The following is a 20,323-nucleotide window of genomic DNA, read 5'->3' as shown; positions in this document are numbered from 1 at the left end:
GCCTTTTACGTTATATTTACAGAAAATGGTGTTCTCAGCCATGAGGATCATAAATCAAAGTAATCAATCAGCTCTGAGACATGTCAAAGATGGTCTACACTGCAGTAGCAAATATTCAGCCAAGATTCAACTCTTTAAAAACTAACGTGCGCACTGATATTATTAATCTACAAGTTTGCTTTGGTTTTTATTAAATGATAAAATTACATATATAGCACTGAATTATTTTAAAATAAAATTTTGTCAGTTATTATCAATAAACCTTTGATTTGTATACTTTAATTTTTTATTCCTGTACTTCTGGGGTCATGTCAGAACTTTTTGGATATAAGAGAGTCCCAAGTGGAAAGGGTAAAGACTAGCAAGCCTGCTGGAAGACACGCTAGCCAGTGATTTCACACCACAGGCAGGAAGGATTGCGGTGTATCTGAGAAGGTGGATGCTGAGGCTGGTATTAAACCCTGCAGAAGACTGACTGTATTGAGTTACAGTGATGAGAATCCACATTTCATCCATCTCTAGTTACGTATGTTGCTGTGCTGTATAACAGACAAGACAATCATTTTTCTGAGCAGGGTGATTTAGCTAAGGATTTTGAGAACTAGCTGTGGCCTTTGCCAGGGTCAGGTAAACACATTCAGCAGCTGCCGACTTGAAGCAAAGGCTACTGGAATCTCCAGCTTCGGGGAAACGCGGTGGTAAATACTTCATCAGCAGCATTTGTTAGATCTTTGTTTTGCTTCCTTGACAACACCAGATTTCTTTCTCTAGGTGCCAGGAAATATGAAAACTAAACCTACACATACACATGCACATGCATGCACACAAGTGCACATGTATACACACTCACACACACACACACACACACACACACACACACACACACACACACACGTCCCTTCGTGGTGGCATTTTTTATCAAATGAGGGAGCGATCATGCAAACACCTGTATTGACCTAGGGATGCTCTGAGCAAAGCAGAAAAACACTGAAGGAATTCTAGAAACTTCAAGGTAAGGGCTTAGCCACAGAAGAGACTAGAGCTCAAGGAAATTTGATTTAGTGTTCCCAGACAGTGGCTATTTCAGTAAGAGGTTACACTTCACGTCCAGATACTTCCAGCATCTACCTTCTCTGTCTCTGTCTGCCGAGTATACACAAGACTCCATCACTTCCTAGAGGCAGATGATAAAGGTCTTTTCAGATGCACACTTAACACGCCTGTTCCTCTCTAGTTTCTAGGTGGAGAGCTCCATAGGAACCTAGGACACAATGAGGGTTACAAGGACATGGTAGAAGGGGGGTTGAGAAGGAAGTTGTTTTTGATCCATCTCAAAGGCTGTTGGGAGAATCAGCAATCAGCATCTTCTGTCTGTGACGTCCTGCCATTCACTAGGCGGTGCTCACACAGCTCAAACTCCTGTATCTGTTACTCCCTACACAGGCACATCCTGATCTATACATCCAGTGCAAGAAGGGGAGACTGAGCTGTGTGCCCAAAGAGAAAGTAGAACTTGAGGCTCCTAGAGAATTACATTGTTCTATGCTGGCAATGGTAAGTTGGTGGCCGACCTGAGCAGGGTAGTGACACGGCCCCATTTGTGTTTCTGATAGATCAATTCTGTGGCTAGAGAGAGATCGATTGGACGAGGGAGAGGCGAGACAAAGAGACGAGTTAAACCCTTAGCAGTAAATCTAGTGGGAAATGATAATGGCCTGAGCTAATCCGGATGGAACAGGAGAGGAAGAGGCAGCTCCTGCAGAGAGCTTAGGCACCAATTAGTTGGCAGAAAAGAGCCATAAGAAAAGAGAGGCAAGAAACATAGGTGAGCTTCCCTTTTTATTTTGGTGTGTCCTTCAGGAAATAAATCTCATTTTCCTCCAAACTCACTACTCCACCACTGGTTTTAAGTGTGGGTAGTTAATATTTATTGAGTTTTAGGTTAAATTTAGGCCATTTTAATATATAAAACTATGTGTGTAAACACTGAAACATGGAAGTATAATCCTGGCTTGCTGATACTTTTCCCTTATAAAACTGCCACGGGTGAGCATGGAAAAGAAAACACATAAGAATTACATGTTTAGCTGGAGTGTATACCCGGAATCCTAGCAGCCGACAGCATACACAGCAGAACCATCTCCAAACAGTCAACATCCAATGGGACTGTATGGCGAAGTCAGACTTCCGTTTCAAATGCGATCTGAAGCACCACCAAAAGTTTGTGCGTTGAAACTGAATCTTTACTGCAAAGGATGAAGTATTTGGAAACGTAGTCTAACAGTGGGGGTTATCTCTTAAGGTTTAGTTCATTTTTATGTAAATGGATATGCATTGTGTGTGTTTATAACAGGTATGTAGGGTACATAAGGAGGTCAGAAGAGGTCGGATTCACTGAACTAGAGTGACAGGTGTTTGTGGATGCCAGGAACTGAACTCAGGTCCTACTTGGTCCAGCAAGAGTCTTTTACTGCTTAGCCATATCTCCAGCCCTGAAACCATTAGTATTTAAATAGAGTTGGATGATGGGGAACCTCAGCCAATCACATTCTGTTTTGGGCGTATTCCCCTTGGGCCAAAGAAAACATATAAAACATCCATGCGCATTTGTCTCCTCCTCTCTTTGTTTTCCTGCCTCCGCTGGAACCCTGGCTTTGTAAGTTCCCCTTCTTCCCTTTATTAAAGCTGAATATTTTATATTAAATCTAGTTTGGTTAATTCTAACTGCTGGTTGTTTATACCCCTTCAGTTGGAGGCTTCATGATTGAATGCTGGGGAATTTAGGAGCCAGGAATCCTGTTCATCATGACTCTTGATAGAATGTTATGTACCACATTCCACCTGCAGGTAAGAGGACAATCGTCAGGTCCTAGACCTTTGACCTCAGAACTACAGGAGCATGAGTCAAAATAAACCTTGGTTCTCCATGACACCCTACTCTGCTGTGTTACAATATTAGTAGCCGAGAGCAAATTAATCATAGTAGCAATAAATAGAAGGATTTTATATGAGTTAGGAATACTTGGGAAAGAGATCACGATTTTCTTATTAAATATTGCATTTTAGCTCCTAACACACAGCATATAGCCTATAAATATGTATTACATCATATATATATATATATATATATATATATATATATATATATATTAAATGAATACTTATTGAGTGCCACAATAAAGGTCAATGGAAACTCAGTGGAGAATGTATTTCTTTGGTAAGTCACTTATATCTGGAAGACAAGCTGAGAGAATCTTGTAGTTTTACCAGGGTGTGAATGGGTGGATGAGTAAATGGATTGGTGGGTAGAGGGATGGACGGATGGACGGATGGACGGATGGATGGATGGATGGATGGATGGATGGATGGGTAGAGAGATGGATGGATGGATGGATGGATGGATAGAGAGATGGATGGATGGATGGATGGATGGGTAGAGAGATGGATGGATGGATGGATGGGTGGATAGAGAGATGGATGGATGGATGGGTGGGTGGATGGATGGATGGATGGGTGGATAGAGAGATGGATGGATGGATGGATGGATGGGTAGAGAGATGGATGGATGGATGGATGGATGGATGGGTGGATGGATGGATGGATGGGTAGAGAGATGGATGAATGGATGGATGGATGGGTAGAGGGATGGATGGATGGATGGATGGATGGATGGGTGGGTGGATGGATGGATGGATGGATGGGTGGATGGATGGATGGATGGATGGATGGGTGGATGGATGGGTGGATGGATGGGTAGATGGATGGATGGATGGATGGATGGATGGATGGATAGATGGATGGATAAATATGTAAATAAAGTAGATAGACTGATGGGACAGTGGACAAATGGATGGATGGGTGTGTGGGAAGACAGAGGAGTGTATGAATACGTGGATGTATGGGTAGATGGAAATACAGATACAAAGATGCCTTATACGACTTCAATCCCATGTTTTAGTTCTTCAATTATTTGAAAACTTCTTCATATTAAGCTGTAAAGCACAACACCTAAAATGTCTCGCACGTCTTGTTATGTCTTATAGTTACCCACTGTCATATCTACAGGTCGGGTATACCTCTTGCTTCCTGTGGAAGAATGTGCCTCAACCTTATCAACTGTTTATTGTTTTCATCCCTAAAGATTGGACATGAGATCCCCACACTAGGATCCACTCCTGGGTACGCTTTCACTCGTTGATTTGGATGAATTCCCTTCCAAACCCTGCCTTTCAAATGTTAGGTGTATTTATAGCATATCCTTAGCATTTACATCATCATCGTCACCATCATCATCATCATCATAGTGGACCCCCTATCAGAATGATCAGAAGCGAGGTACCTAGGAAACAAGACAGCCTTGCTTTCTGCTCTGTCTTCTCTTCCCTGCCCCATCTCTGCCTTACTCAAGCTAGCTTAAAGCTCTTCAGCCATCGTCTTCTTCAGTCTCCAAAGTGCTAGGCTTACAGGGGCAAGGCCTGTTCATGCCTCACTAACCTTCACTTGTTATAGTTCTGGGGGCTGGGAACCCTGAAAGCCAGGGGTTGACAAGCTTCATGTCTAATGACAGACTCTTTCTCACCTCATGGATGCTCGCAGAAGCCATCCCACAGAACGGACAAAGCCGCTTCCCTGACCCTTAACTCCAAGTGTCACTCTCAAGACCTAACCATTGTTCTGAATGTTCCCGTTCCTAAAAGGATCACCCTGAGGACTGGGATTACAGCACGTGAGCTCGGGGTGGACACAGACAGTCAGACTAGAATAATTCAATTCTTCTCGGTCAGATGATGAGCACACGGAAAGCAGATACAGTGCTTTGCACCCCTCTTAATATCCACTTCTTGTCACAGCACCTGACTCAGGTAACACTGTTTATAATGAGTGAGTGAGTGAGTGAGTGAGTGAGTGAGTGAGTGAGTGAGTGAATGGATAACTTATTTATTTATGAAGCTAATCAAGTGTCTAGAACTAGAGATGCTCACTTGGTAAATCCAAAGTTCAGGGTTTAAAGAAAAAAAACATATTAGAAGCAAATAATTCTCCAAATAAGTAATAGATTTTTTAATGCAGTGTTTAATTCAAACAAACACAGTGTTTGGCTTCCTGAAATGTAATACAAAGAACAGACAGTGGATTGATAGAGGCCTAGGACATTGGGTCATATAGAGGAGGTAAGAAATGAGGGCCTGGATACAGCCCAGGTCTCAACTGCTTGCCTAGGACACCAGACACCCCGGGCTTAATTATCTACACCACGATACACTCTAAAGAGAATCTAAAACAAAAAAATGACTAATTTACTCTGGCTTATTTTGGGGGGAACAATTACTTTTTCTACTCCATAATCTATCTTCTATAATATGTTTTATCTCATTAGACAAATATAGAAGTAAATCATATTTAGGTCAGTGAGACGGCTCAGAGGCTAGAGGGGCTTGCCATGAAGTCTGATAACTTGAGTTTGATCCCTGCCTGAGTAGAGAATCAACTCCTGTGGGTTGCCTTCTGACTTCTCTGTCCTGGCTCTACTCATGTGTGTGCGTGCATGCACACACACACACACACACACACACACCCTTTGAGTGAATAATATGTGTTTCTAAAGTGCTACATTATCTCTTCTCATTGCTAAGTTGTAATCAGTGTCTTATTAAAGTGTCTGAGTATAGCTGAAGCCACACTGGATATTTTATATGCAGATAGCATAAACGACCCTTCGTCCCTGTGATAGTATTATGACAGTTTATTCCATAATCCAAGAATGCCGAGGTCTGACTCTCCACACCAGTAAGAGCAGCTATCTGTTCATCTTCGCTGTATTTATTTCATCTTTAATACTTTGTGGGAGCCTAGGCAGTTTGGATGCTCACCTTACTAGACCTGGATGGAGGTGGGTGGTCCTTGGACTTCCCACAGGGCAGGGAACCCTGATTGCTCTTTGGGCTGACGAGGGAGGAGGACTTGATTGGGGGAGGGGGAGGGAAATGGGAGGCAGTGGCGGGGAAGAGACAGAAATCTTTAATAAATAAATAAATTAAAAAAATACTTGTTTATAAGAATTATTTTTATTTTACTTTTGCATGTTCAGATACAGTTCCCGTGAAGAGCAGTTGGTGGTGTTGGAACTTCTGGAACCTGAGCTACAGAGCGTCAAGGGCCTTCATGGGGATACTGAGAAGCAAACCCAGGTCCTGTGCAAGAGCAGCCAGTGCTACTAACCGCTGGGCCATCTCTGCAGCGCCAGAGCACTGAGATAAACAACAACTCTCCTCACACAGCTTGCTGAGCTCAGAAACGGAGCAGTAGAAGGCTTTTCTCAATGCGGAAAGCAGATCAGCCTTCTAAAAGTTGCTCCAACAACATCATATGTTTTCACGTAAAAACTGTTAGAAGACATGATGATATTTTGTATTAACTTCCCCAGAATGGTAAGGAATGAATGCGAATATTCTTAGTGAATTTTATTAGAGAAAGTAAAATACATTAGGTCTCGTTTAAGGCCATAGATATTTTAAAGAAGACATTCTGAGATAACGATTAGCTCTTAACTGCTCGGTCACAGGCTAACACTTTGTCACTGGGAGGTTTTCTTTTAATAAAATATAGTTTTATGACTTTTTAATGTAGCGTGGCAAATGAAAACTTTATCCTATTTAATAGTTACCTCGATGGCTAGTTTAAAAAGAGATTAATTTATGAGCCCTCTAGGGACTACCTCTCAGAACGGACAGACATGTCTGCATATAAATGACGAAGCACTTGTTTTCCCTTTGACTCCTGGGTCATAGCTGGAGATTTCCAGTGTGCCTGAAAATCCTAGATGAGGAATCTAGGAACTTGGCTATCTCTGAAAAGGCGACAATGAATCAAAGGAAAGAAAGGCTCCTCTTGCTTCCGTGGTTCAGCATGTGACAGAGGCGTCACGTCAACGATGGCGCGGTAACTCCCGTTAAGCTGCTCAAAGCTGCCCACTCATTAACTAATTGCTTTCCCACCCAGACCTATATCACAATGTATGCTGACATCCTTGCTCTGTGTCTTATGGGAAATCAAATGGTTTGGAGAAAATGGATCTAGCATGATTACAATATTAAGAGGTAGCACTTCGGAAGGAAGGAATTCTTTTAAGTCAATTAAGACAAAAATCAAATGCTTTTTCTCTCTTATCCCAGACTTGTCCCTAAGGTTTAGCAGCTAATTAAATTGTTTACTTTTTTCATAGTCGTTCTGTTGGTCTGTCAGGACAGTCAGCTCATTTCCTGGATTGTGCCTAAAGTCGGTGGTCTTCAGATGTCATGGCTTGCATGGAAATGTCCCCCAGAGGTTTGTGTGGTCTACTGGCCTCCAGTTTGGAAGGCTCGAACCTGCAGGAGGCAGTACCTCATTGGAAGAAGCTGGTCAGCCTGCCTCCAGACAGCTAAAACAGGGGGGTGCCTGTGGTAGTTTGAATGTATTTGGCCCCCATTAGATCGTAGGGAGCGGCACTATTAGGGGGTGTGACGTATTGGAGCAAGTGTGGTCCTATTAGAGGAGGCTGGATGCCACAAGCCTTTAATCCAGTCCTTGAGGCTCTAATCTGGGCCACACCTTCTGGAGGAAGTGTGTCACTGTGGGCTGACTTTGAGGTTTCACACACTCAGGATACCACCCAGTGTATCAGTTGACTTTCTGTTGCCTGCAGAATGTAGCACCCTCAGCTCCAGCAGCACATCTGCTTGCACACAGTGATGCTCCCATCATGACGATAATGGACTGAACCTCAGAAACTGTAAGCAAGCCACCCCAATGAAATGTTTTCTCTATAAGAATTGCCGTGGTCATGGTGTCTCTTCCCAGTACTAAAAACCCTAACTGAGCCAGTGCCCATCTCAGGTTTCCAGCATCGCCCCACCCTACCAGGACGGATTGCCTTCCTTCTTCAAAGGTAGGCACAGGAAACTCTCCCTCTTTTAGATTACTTCATGGCAGATACTGGCCACAGCAATGAGAAATGTAACCAAGGCAGCAGGAGGAAAGGAGCCAGGGGGAGCTACATTTGGGACGCCCCCTAGGCTGCGAGACTCTAAATGTCTGTCTAATGTCAGACACCTGAGAGTGATGTACTAGACTCTTCCACTCTGGAAGGAAGCACCTAAGTGTCCTCAGCAGTCTAGAATGGATGGATTCACTTAGGTTGTGACCCAGAATGAGTGAAAGGATTTTATTTCTGATGGTCTTTGTTTTGAAACGATGATCACCCACTCAATATCCAGATGTGAGGTGTTACAGTGTCAATGATTTGTATCTTTAGAAATAGCTATAATGTGTCCATTAACGACTCTCAATTACATATGAAGTAGAGGGGACAGACTTTCCTATGACCACCTGAAATCCAGAGGAGTGAGGACAAACAAGGAAAATAGACACCCTGAGACACCGAGGAAAGGTAATGTCGTAGGCACATAGACCCTGCATGCACCAACAGAAAGGATAAGAAAAGCACAGCCCACACCTGTAAGTGTCTCTCCTTTCTTCCAGGACCAGAATCACACCCAGCTGTGGCCTCCCTCGAAGGGGGAGGAGAATCGAGGCAGAACGCGGATGGAAATGTTCCATTCATTTGACATCTACCTCTTTCTAAACTTAAATTTATATCTATTTACGCGTCTGTGTGAGCGTATGACACACGCATGTGGGTGCCTAAAAAGGGCAAAAGAAGGTGTCAGATCATCTGGAGATGAAGTTACAAGTGGTTGTGAGTCACCCGACACGGGAGCTGGGAATCGCCTCAGGGCCTGTGGAAGAGCCGCAAGTGCTTTGAACCTCTGGGCTATCTCTCCAGCCCCATAATTTGGTGCCCCCATACACCCTTGACTTTGACTGTTTTGTTACTACCAAGTTTTGGATGTTTTCTGTTACCCCCGTCTGCCATGGGTCTGTTTCCACTTGTCTGTCTATTAGGTTCATATTGAAACAGTTACGTGCGTCTTCCTTTTTTTTTTTTTTTTTGAAACTGTATTTAGTCACTCTTGGCTCTGTGAAACCAGAGATGCAGTCGCAAACTCTTCCACATTTTAGCACTTTGACTAATTTTTCAGAAATGTGCTGAATAAAATAGCAATATAGTGGCTGAAATTCTTAATTGCCTTATAGATTAGCTTAAATAAATGGAAGTTGATAAGCCACGCTTAATAAACTTATAATGCACTGTATTTGCTCCTCATCAGTTTTCTGAGCAGGGCTTCCTCTTCCTAAGAAAGGAAACGCTCAGTTAATTAGTTCCTCATACACCACAATAAAATGAATGTTGAGGAATTAAATACCACCAACTTCCCCAGGCAAACTTGTTGACATGTTTCTGTTTCTAGTTAATGCCACGTGTTTCCTTGCTTGATGGGAGACTGTGTGGGTTCCATTGTGTCTCTCTGGTGCACAGGGTCCATGAACTGGCATTTAGGAGACCACATGCTAATTTCTGATTTAACAGCATCCACCATGTCAGCTGACACACAGGTCACAGACAATCAGTGACCAGGCAATCACCAAAGCACAAGCCAAAGCCCGTCCATGTGATGCACATTTATTAAACCAACAGAAGAGGAAACCCAGGTCCTAATGATCAAAGAGTGCAGTTCCCTGTCCATCAGCAGAGGAAGGGAGTGCTAATCATAACTTACAGCTTCTGTATTGAGTTAAAATGATTGGGATTAATTTTCTTCCTAGACCCCTAATTCTCTCCCTTCTCCAAATTTTACAAGTTAAAGCCCTTTGGGGAAGTCTGGTTTAGTTGCTGAGCTTGAAAGTGTTTATTCCGAAAGAATCATGTTGAGCCAGTCAAAACAGCACGTGTCTATAATAGAGAAAGACCACAATGTCAGGGAAGGCTTGTCCTGCAGACAGGAGAAAAAGCAGAGGGTGGGAGGGAGATACCACATTCATTCACACACAGGAGGCAGGAGTGTGGTGGGGGAGGAGAGAGAGAGAGAGAGAGAAGAGAAAGCAGGACACAGCTGTGAATTCTCAAAGCCTACCCACAATGACATACTTCTGCCAGCAAGGATCCACCTCCTAAAGGTTCCACAACTGTGTTAAACAGCGCCACCCCCTGGAGACTAGGTGTTCAAACATATGAGTCTATGGGGGAACATTCCTTACTCAAACCATCACACTTGCTTGAGGAGGAACAAAGTAGTGGATTAGAACCTAATTCCACCTCCAATCTCTGACACTCTAAGTACTTCTTAATTTGCTGTTGTCTATTTGGGATTGAGCAAATTTTGTCAAAAACAAATAGCAGAAAGCCTGCAATAATATATTGGGAAAAATCAACTGGTACAGATCTATGAATTGATTATCTTCACATAGTACACAGAGTTCTATAAGCTTTGTTGGAATAATTCTTGTTATTTTATATTCATGAAAACTTTCTGGTTTAAAAACTAAGAGGGATAACAAAGTTAAAACAACAGCCACCACAACCACGAGGTAACACTACACTGGGCAGAAAGCTCTGGAGCCTTCCTGAGTTAAGGCACTTCCAGTGGCATAGTCATTTTTAATGCCATCTTTATGAGAAAAGAAAAATCCAACCATTCACCCTTATTACGTAGAAAAGTCCACACAACTTAAAAGATGGAAGTTTACAAAGCACCAAATAGATGCCTCTATATTTTCTTGGAATTGTTGAAATACACAGCATGCCCCTGGGGGTTAACCAAGACCACCCTGAGGTCCTTGGCATGCGACATTCTTATCCATTGAGCTCATATGACACATTCAATTCGCACCTTGGGCTAAGTGATCAAGCCAGCTCTTTTCCAACTTATTTTTATATTGTGCATAAAAAAATTCTTTTATTGAATTTTGACTTTTCTCAAGATTTTATTATTTCCCTATAAAATGCCTTCCTGTCAAAATTTCCAAAGCTTGTGACTGTTAGAGTTCTAGGATTGGAAATTTTGGGTACAAATAGAGAAAAGAAGGGCAGAGGGCTGTAGCTCCCAGTAAGTGAGTCATCTGTTTCTCCCAATTCTGTTTTTAAACTATGTGCTGTAGAGGAACAGGGGGGTCTCTGTACATGAGCAGCTGGAAGCTGTGCACAGAGGGAGGAAGCGACTCAGAAACAGAGAGAGCAACAGGGCAAACCTCAAGATTTGATAGCCTCCAACTCCTCCCCAAGTGGAAAGTGTTGGGTGCACACCAAAATACACGCACTCCACATTTCTTCCCTCCCTTTAAGGTACGATTGGTTCTCTAAGGTGAGCAACTGCAAGGGGGTGTGTCTTCCTTCCAACACAAAGCATTTCTGCTGGTGCCAAAGGTGCTTCAACTTTTCTTTGAAGATAGGTGCTTGGCAGAAGCCTCCTGACTCATGGGTTGACTTTTTTTACTTAACAAGTTGGCATTCTACTTAGAAGAAGGAGTCCACACACTCTGGAGCCACTTGGAAGGATTGAACTAAATTATTTGTGTGCCCACTTGACTTATAATTCAGAAAGGACATCTTGGGCACCTTGCATTCCAAACTTACTTAATGGGTTGTCACGAATGTTTTATAGTGATGTCATGACTGTTTTCTGTTTCTAATGAGTTAGTACTGACAGATATAAATTAGGTTTGGAATTTTAAGTTATGTGTTATAAATTTATTTTTTCCACATTGCAGCCTGATTAAGGCTAAAGAGTTTACAAAAGAACTATTACTTATTTTTCCCCTTAAGTGAATTGGGTAAAATGGAGTTGACCTTCCAAAACAGTGTTTTTACATGACTTTTTCAAACCCATACCTCCTCCCTCTTGTAAGATGGCATTTGATTTACTAATTCATCATTATCAGTAGCTGAGTATGGAGACTCACACCCCTAACCCCAAGATGGCATCGGCTGAGGCAGGAAGACTGGGCTACAGAATAAGGCTCAATCAACAACAATAACAATAAACAAAATGCCATTATTTTCACCTCCAAAGACTTTACAAGTATCTTTCCTAGGTCTTAGGAAGTAAGCAGGAAAATGGTTAGCTAGGCATGGATTCGTGAACATGTGTATTTTTGGGCTTGCCTTTCTTAAGTGCCCACAGTGAATATTATCAATACTCTCGCAGTTGCAGGCTGACACAAGACTCAGAGGTGAGAGGAGGGGAACATATCCTTCTGTGCTTGTTTTCCGCACGTCCCTGTGTCCGGACGTTTCCAGCTACTCGGCTGTGCTCTTATCAGTCTGTGCCGCTGACATTTATGTTTGTCTTCTCCAGGGCGGGGCACATTTTTGTCATTATTTCCAAAACAGGACAAGATGTCTATGCTCCAGCTAGGAGCCTCTTCTTGTGCAAATAGGTCTTGCTGATTTAGGCTGCACTGGCCAGGTTCTGAGGTTCCTCAGCTTGTGCTTACCAGGGACACAGTAAGTTCCACACTTCAGCTCTTGAGCAGATATCAGCCCCAGGTCCCACGAGTTCTGAAATGCTTCTGCTTTTGGAGTCACATGGTATGTGTGCTGGCCAAGTTTGTCACCAAGAACTTCATCATAGCACTCAAAGCAAGTGACACCAGGTGAGGAGTTGTGCCGAAGATGGGAAGGCAGGCTTTACTCTACTCCCCCATTTCCTTTCTTGCAGTGTGATTGGTGGAGAGAAGCATAGACTATTAATCACATCAGCCCAGCTCCTCCTTGAGGCTTGCCCCAGGAACCCGGGTGTCAACAAGAGTGGGCCACTTGCTCTGATAACCTGCTTCGGCTAAGTTCTCGAGTCTGGCAAGGTGCCCAGCTGAAGTTGGCCAGCAGCAGTAAAAGCTTTGCTCTATTTTATTTCCAAGGTAACTGAAGAAGTGGAGTCGCTTATAACTTCAGCACCGAAGGCATGAGTAGCAAACACTTAAAACACCGACCGTTTTTCCAAAGGGAAAACTTGGTTTGCTCCATAGCACACTGCACTGGGCAAATTCAACATGCCAGCTGTTAGGGGAGCGGGGAGCTGTGTGCTCCTGACCGGTCTGCGGCTGTAGTCGCCCTACTGTGCGTCTTTCTCTTTTGCACAGTGTTTGTTAGTGAAGTTTGCTTCTATATTTGCTTAAAAATAACTTACTTTTCTTTTGGTAAAAGAGAGTGATGTTATATGCATATTTTGCAATGCAGTCTGAAGCAATGGGTGATTTTTAAAGTGACTTTTTCTTGTGTTAGTAAGCTAGATTACAAAAACAAACAAACAAACAAAAACCCAAACCACATCTGCTACCCATGTGTCAAGTGAGGAGCAATTCTGTAGACCAACAGAAATAAGACCAAAGACCCTGGATGTTTAATCATGCAGAGCTTGGGGTAAAAACAGAATAGAAAACTCGATCTTGAGAAAGAAAATTATTCTGAAAAATTTTAAACCCTTAGAATACAGCCCTTAACTGTTCTTTTTAAAAAGCCATTTCTATGCGTCTGGGCTAAATGATGATCTGTAAAACTAGAACTGTGTGTTTGTGTTACGAAATGGACAAGTCAGGGTCCTCGATGGAAATGGAATATGTTGACTCATGGGAAAACATAATAAAAACAAAGTCAAGAGGAATAGTGGCCAAAGGAGGGAAGAGCTACGCAGAGGGGAAGCTGGAGCTAGGGGTTTTTACAGCCTAAACCTGAGCTGTGACATTTAGTTAACAATCTCTGAACAACTTGACTAGAAATTAATTCGAATTTGCCTGTTAGTTGATGTTTCACATTTTTACACCTGTGCTTTTAACATTTATTTCTAGTCCTTAAATCTTTATATCTTATTGAACAAATGATCACAGAGGGGCCAGGGGAAAGGGGTCCAAGCATAGGTCCAGGAAATCACCCCTGACAAGAACTAGATCAGGTTCAAAACATCAGGAAAACGGACCCATTATGAGAAACCAACATCCAGAAAGAATGTGGACTAGTCTAAGGAAGAGGCTCGGAGGGGTTGGTGAGTGTTGGTTATATCCCTGCTGCTGGACAAAGTATGCAACACAGAAGGGCAGAAGGGCGGGTCCCTGCCAACTATCTGACGAGCTGCCTTCCATAGAGGCAGGAGAGAGGCTGGCTCATCAGAAGTTCACAGTCAGCAATCGATGAGAAAATGGGAGTTGAGGTGGGGACCCTTGAGGGCCACCTCCAATGATACACATTGTTCAGAAGGTCTCTACATCTTACAGGTTCCACAACTTTCTTAAACACCATTCACGGGGAGACACTGCACAAACACACAGGTCTATGAGCATCACTTGACACTCCATCCTCACCGGCTGTTACTATGTGGCAGACACAAAGGTCCCATATTCTCTGTGGAATTCGGGGTGAATTTACTGTATGATGAAAAACTATAGGCTTTAAAATATGAACCCCCAAATTATATTCCTATTTTAGCAATATACTGGCAATAGAAGGCATAAAAGTGAGGTGTGAAGATTGAAATACTGGCTTTTGGAGCCCAGGAATGGGATGCGCACTTATAGATATTAACCAAAACCCTTCCTACTCCATCATGTCATTGTGTTTTATTGCTAAGATAAGCACGCTAAATGAATGCGCTCCCCCCTTGCTGGTGTGCTGCTGGTGTGTGAATGGCATTGAGGGGTCCAAACGAAAGCCACATCATCCCCCCGCCCCACTCTGTAGGTAGGAGCGCAGCAGTACTTACTGCACCCAGCCTTGTAACTGAAGCCAGGAGGAAGGAGGAATCCTTGTTGGGCAGCTGCAGCAAGGGTCCGCTGGTCAGGAGGGAACACGGGGATCATCAATGGCGGCAGCTGACCTTGAACCTGCTGAACGTGAGAGAGTGAATCAAAGAAAAGAAGCCAGAGCGCCCCGTGCTTCACCCCGCCCCTCATTGTATGATAAAGAAAATCATAGTCCAGGCTGTGTCTCAGCCTTGTCAGAATAGCTGTGAGTAAGAGAGCAAACATCCCTAAGGAAACGAACAGCAGATGCTGGCGAGTCTGAAGAGTCACTTGGTCATTTCGGTCAGTATGGGGGGGGCGGTCCTCAAAATGCTAACAACAGAACTTCCATGTGACCCAGGTTTCCTTCTGCACAAGCGTCTGAAAGATGCCCAGCCAGCCTACCACAGGGACGCTTCTTACCCACGCTCGCCACAGTACAAGTCACCTTAGCCGAGGCCTGAGATTACCCTAGACATCTGTCCACAGATTAATGAATCAAAAAGAGCATGCTGTACACACAGTGGGGTCGTATTCACCACAGAGGAGATAACTATGTCCTTTGGGAAAGGAACACAAAATGGAGAGTATCATGTTAACTGAGAAAAGCCATACCCAGAAAGACAAGACAAATTGTATGTGTTTTATTTTATTTGTGGATTCTAGATTTTATATAGATATATAAAATCATTCCTGCTCTCTACCTACCTATCTATCTATCATCTATCTATCTATCTATCTATCTATCTATCTATCTATCTATCTATCTATCATCTATCTATCCACACACAGATATGTGTGTGTGTGTGTGTCTATATTGACATGAAACCAGAGTGAGATATCTTGGGTAAATAAGGAGTTTAGTGGGATAGCAAGTGAGAAAAGGGAGAGCATGGGGATGATTGTGATCAAAACAAATAATCCCCCTGGAAGAAAATATCTTTATATGTGCAAAAATTCTATACTGAAAGTAAAGGTAAAAAAATCAATTACTGACACACAAATTTGTCAGTGAATAAATCTGGCATGAACTCCATCAGTGACAATGCCACACTCCTGTCTTACAGCAGGGACATAATGGTTAAGGAATCACCCCCCACAGAATAGATGGAAACCTCCGTGTGCAAGTCACACCCCTGCATGTTAATTCTGTGTGTGTAATGCATGTGTTCACATGCATGCCTGTGTGCACACATGAGGGGAGGGGAGGTATACACAGAGGCCAGGGCCAATGTCAGATGTCTTCCTCAGTTACTGTCCGCCTTATTTTATGAGGCAGGCTCTCTCGCTGATCGCGGAGCTCACCAATTGGCTTGGCTGCTGGTCAGGGAGCTCCAGGAATTCTCCTGTTTGTGCTGTCAGAGCTGAGATTAGAGACAAACACTAGCCTGGGGATCTGAACGCCCGTCCTCACGCATGCTCCTCCAGCGCTGTTTCCAACTGATCCACCTCCTCAGCCCCGAATTCTATCTTATAAAACCAAAGCCAAGTCCATATCTTAGTTATGAATGACTATTACTTGGAGATCATTTTTTATGAATTTTTTACAAATACTGAAATTTCACGATTTTATGAGTAGACTTGAAGAAACAACAGAGGGGAAAACCCTGCTCATTTGCCTTTTCTTTAGAGGAGATGACCAGTGAGCTTCATGAGGCTACAGAGCTCATCAGAGCCAGGTTAGAAAAGGTAGAAGGGAAGGAGGTGGGGCCTTGGGGAAACAGGAGGATTGGGATAAAGGAAGGTGGGACAGGGGAGCACGGAACCACAATTCTTAGTTAAGGGAGCCACTTTAGGGTTGGCAAGAGACCTGACCCTAGAGGGGCTCCCAGGTGCCCAAGCCGAGGTCCCCAGTTAGTTCCTTGGGCAGCTGAGGATAGGGAACCTGAAATGACCCTATCCTAGAGCAATACTGACGAATATCTTGCATATCATCATAGAACCTTCATCTGGTGATGGATGGAGATAGAGACAGAGACCCACACTGGAGCACTGGACTGAGCTCCCAAGGTCCCAATGAGGAGCAGAAGGAAGGAGAACAGGAGCAAGGAAGCCAGGACCACGAGGGGTGCACCCACCCACTGAGACAATGGGGCTGTTCTATTGGGAGCTCACCAAGGCCAGCTGGACTGTGACTGAAAAAGCATGGGATAAAACCGGATTCTCTGAACATGGCGAACAATGAGGGCTGATGAGACGCAAAGGACAATGGCACGGGGTTTTGATCCTACGTAATGTGCTGGCTTTGTGGGAGCCTAGCCAGTTTGGATGTTCACCTTCCTAGATATGGATGGAGGGGGGAGGACCTAGGACTTACCACTGGGCAGAAAACCCTGACTGCTCTTTGGACTGGAGAGGGAGGGGGAAAGGAGTGGGGGGAGGGGGAGAAGGGTGGGAGGAGGGGGAGAAGGGTGGGAGGAGGGGGAGAAGGGTGGGAGGAGGGGGAGAAGGGTGGGAGGAGGGGGAGAAGGGAGGCTGGGAGGAGGTGGAAACTTGTTTTTTTTCCTCCTTTTCTCAATAAAAAAAATAAAATTAAAATAAATAAATAAATAAATAAATAAATTTTAAAACTATGTAAAAAAAAATCCAGTCCCACGGGACTGTGGAGATCCTTCTGGTGCAAGTGACCACACCCCTCCCTAACTAGATGGCCTTTCCTTTAGTGTCACCTCTCAGATGGACTCTATGGTGCTGGTGCCCCTCATCGTTGGAAATTTTCATCAGTTACTAGACTCTCAGAATGGAATCACCAGAAGAGGCGGTGGTTCATCGGTGAAGTGCCAGACTTCCTAGAAAGGGAGCCTGAATCTGATCTGGACCTCATGTGACAATAAGCAGCAGGTTCATGTGGCCGTATACCCTGGGTGGCAGGTACGCGCGCGCACACGCGCACACACACACACACACACACACACACACACACACACACACACACACCTACTAAATTAAGATTATTTGAAAATTACAGTACAGTTTAACCATCTCTACAACTATGTCATGCTACTGTCTAATGTGAAGTTACTAAAATATCTAGTGTTATTGGTTTTTCTTTTCAATATTTAAGCAAGGTCTCCCTGGTGAATGTAAGTGTTGGTCAGGTTCTGCCACCGGGCATATGGTTACTGATTTAAGATTGCGTTAAAAGTCACGTGCCTCACACTGTTCTTCACTAGCTCTTCCGCACACTAACTAATTCAGTGTCTTAGAAAATATTTAATAACTACCAGCTGTGTGCACGGAACTGAGCTTGGCAGTCGGGATACGCTCCTCAGGAAAACCAAGCGCTCAGGATCTCTGCCTTGTGTCTCAGCCTGTTTCTCCCTGCTGTTCGCCATCTTGGAATCTTAAGTTTCTGGGGCTTTTCACCATGTTTCACTTGGAAAGGCCACCTTTGTTCACACTGTAGAAGGAAGCCCCCTCTTCCCCCCTTTGAAGCTGTAACCAGGGGGAATGTCCTGAGCTGTGGGGATCTTTGAGTCACCTGACCATCCATGCTCTAACACCAGCTGTGGTTGTGTTGTGTGGGTCTCACACACAGACACTCTGCTACTGTGAGTTTGTGAGTTTAGAAGTGCAGAGATCCTGTTGCATCTATAAGACACTGAATTCCCATCCTTTCTGTCTCCTGCCTCTCATGATTTATTTCTTTCTTTCTTTCTTTCTTTCTTTCTTTCTTTCTTTCTTTCTTTCCTTCCTTCCTTCCTTCCTTCCTTCCTTCCTTCCTTCCTTTCTTTCTATCTTTCTTTCTTATCCCTCTATCCCTGTCCTCTAATCTGCCCCTCCCCCATTTCATTTCAGGAACCGGCAGGCCTCCCATGGATATCAGCAAAACATGGCATATCAAGTTTCAGGAAGACTAGGCACCTCCCCGTAGTCATGTGGTATGTGGCAGCACAAATTAGACTTAAAGACACAAAATTGGGGTGTGTTTAGAGATGGGGAGCAGATTTCAGAGGAGTTAGGAGGAGGTGTGACTATAATACAAATAAACGATATGAAATCCACATGGAATTAATTAGAATAATAAAGGCAATGAAGGGATCCAGAAAAGTGGAAGAAGCAGTTTTCCCCAAGGAAGAGTACACCAACTGGTACCCAGTACCACGTGGTCAGCCCTGAGAGCGCGCGCGCACACACACACACACACACACACACACACACACACACACGGAACAGTATACAGACTGAGTAGGTAGAGTTTAGGAATACATGTGTATATACACATGCCTATGCCTACAACAATTAGTGAGAAAAGAGGGCGTGACTGAGAGAGTGAAGGGGGGGTACATGGGAGGGTTGGTGGGAGGGAAGGGAACAGGGAAGTGATGCAATTATAATCTCACAAATGAAAGAAATAATCAGAAAGTCCACCTTTGTCTTCGCCTGTGTTTCATCTGCCACAACAAAACTCTGGGCTACTTACAAGTCTTTTTGGTTCATATAGGAGGTCAGAGGATGAGGGAGGAGTAAGAGGAGGAAACAAAGGGAGGAAGGGAGAGCGAAGAATGAGGCAGAGAGAGGGATGTAGGGAAAGAATGTAAGAGAGGGTGGCTAAGGGCGCCGTTTCAGCCATGGCTGTCAGTGGCGAACTGTGCCTTTTGCCAAATGGTTCTAAACCTCTCACAGCACTAGAACTGGAGGGACTGGGATGAGGACACCTACGACATCAAATCAAAAGTGGAAGGAAGGTTTGGATGATCCTGGTCCCTTTCCAGGCTCAATGGAAAGAGGGAAGCACTTGTAGAAACGCCATGGAATTAAGACGCAAAGGCTAGAGTACGCCATCTGTGTAAATCAAGGGATTGTAGACTAGATCATGAAGCAGAAAGACATTCAGGGCAAACAGTACGGCTTAGTTCAGCATGCTACAAGGAGGCAAATGAGAAGACAATGGACCAGTCACACCGGGTATGGGCTGTGACCAGTCACTCAACAGCATCTCCCACATCACTCAACACATTTTATCTTTCATTTACCTCACACATTTCATTTCGAAGACAGCCTAGGTTATAACATGTATCATAAATCTAATAAGAACATTTGAAATGAAGAAAAGAAACTTTGTATTAAACATCCATCAAGGTTATGATGAATAGCCACATTTCAGATTGTTATGACATAAGGAAAACGATGCCCAGGCCTGCATTAACCACCAGACTTCTCCGTACTAGAGTCCTGTGAGAAGCTTCAAGAAAGCCTGGAATGAGAATCCTGACCAGTCTCAAGGGCTGAAGATCAGCCCACAGCCTTCCTCAAAGACCCCTGATGGTGACAGCCTGGACTCAGGCTTAAGAAAACTGTTTGGAGCCGGGCGGTGGTGGCACACGCCTTTAATCCCAGCACTCAGGAGGCAGAGGCAGGCGGATCTCTGTGAGTTCGAGACCAGCCTGGTCTACAGAGCTAGTTCCAGGACAGGCTCCAAAGCCACAGAGAAACCCTGTCTCGAAAAACCAAAAAAAAAAAAAAAAAAAAAAAAAAAGAAAAGAAAACTGTTTGGAGATCAGGTCTCACCACACAGCCCTAGAAGGACTCCAGCTCCTGAGCAGCCTCCTGTCACGATATTCTAGATGCAGGAGTTCAGATGTTTCTCAACCCCAGCTAGAGCTGTTCTCACAAATGCTTTGTCATTGTCAATAGCTCTTTGGGGCTCGTCCAAAGCACCTTTAGGCATGTCAGC

The 20,323-nt window shown here is 43.9% G+C and overlaps 1 protein-coding gene across 16 annotated transcripts in view; it reads right to left on the bottom strand.

The window, feature by feature from the left end:
* Sox5 (SRY-box transcription factor 5) overlaps window positions 1-20,323 on the bottom strand; it is a 998,560-nt gene that overhangs the window by 109,765 nt on the left and 868,472 nt on the right. For 12 of the 16 annotated variants that reach the window (XM_075982319.1, XM_075982312.1, XM_075982308.1 and 9 more), the window contains one exon: window positions 14,628-14,748. In XM_075982319.1, the coding sequence (XP_075838434.1) occupies window positions 14,628-14,748 (121 nt within the window). Of the gene's footprint in view, window positions 1-14,627; window positions 14,752-20,323 lie in introns of all 16 variants that reach the window. The other 4 variants (XM_075982309.1, XM_075982316.1, XM_075982311.1 and 1 more) reach the window with 1 other exon arrangement.

The sequence above is a fragment of the Microtus pennsylvanicus genome, chromosome 8 (genome assembly GCF_037038515.1).
Source record: "Microtus pennsylvanicus isolate mMicPen1 chromosome 8, mMicPen1.hap1, whole genome shotgun sequence".
In the NCBI taxonomy this organism is placed as follows: domain Eukaryota; kingdom Metazoa; phylum Chordata; class Mammalia; order Rodentia; family Cricetidae; genus Microtus; species Microtus pennsylvanicus.
Note: the sequence above shows the minus strand (reverse complement) of the source record. Positions and strands in the feature narration are given on the sequence as shown.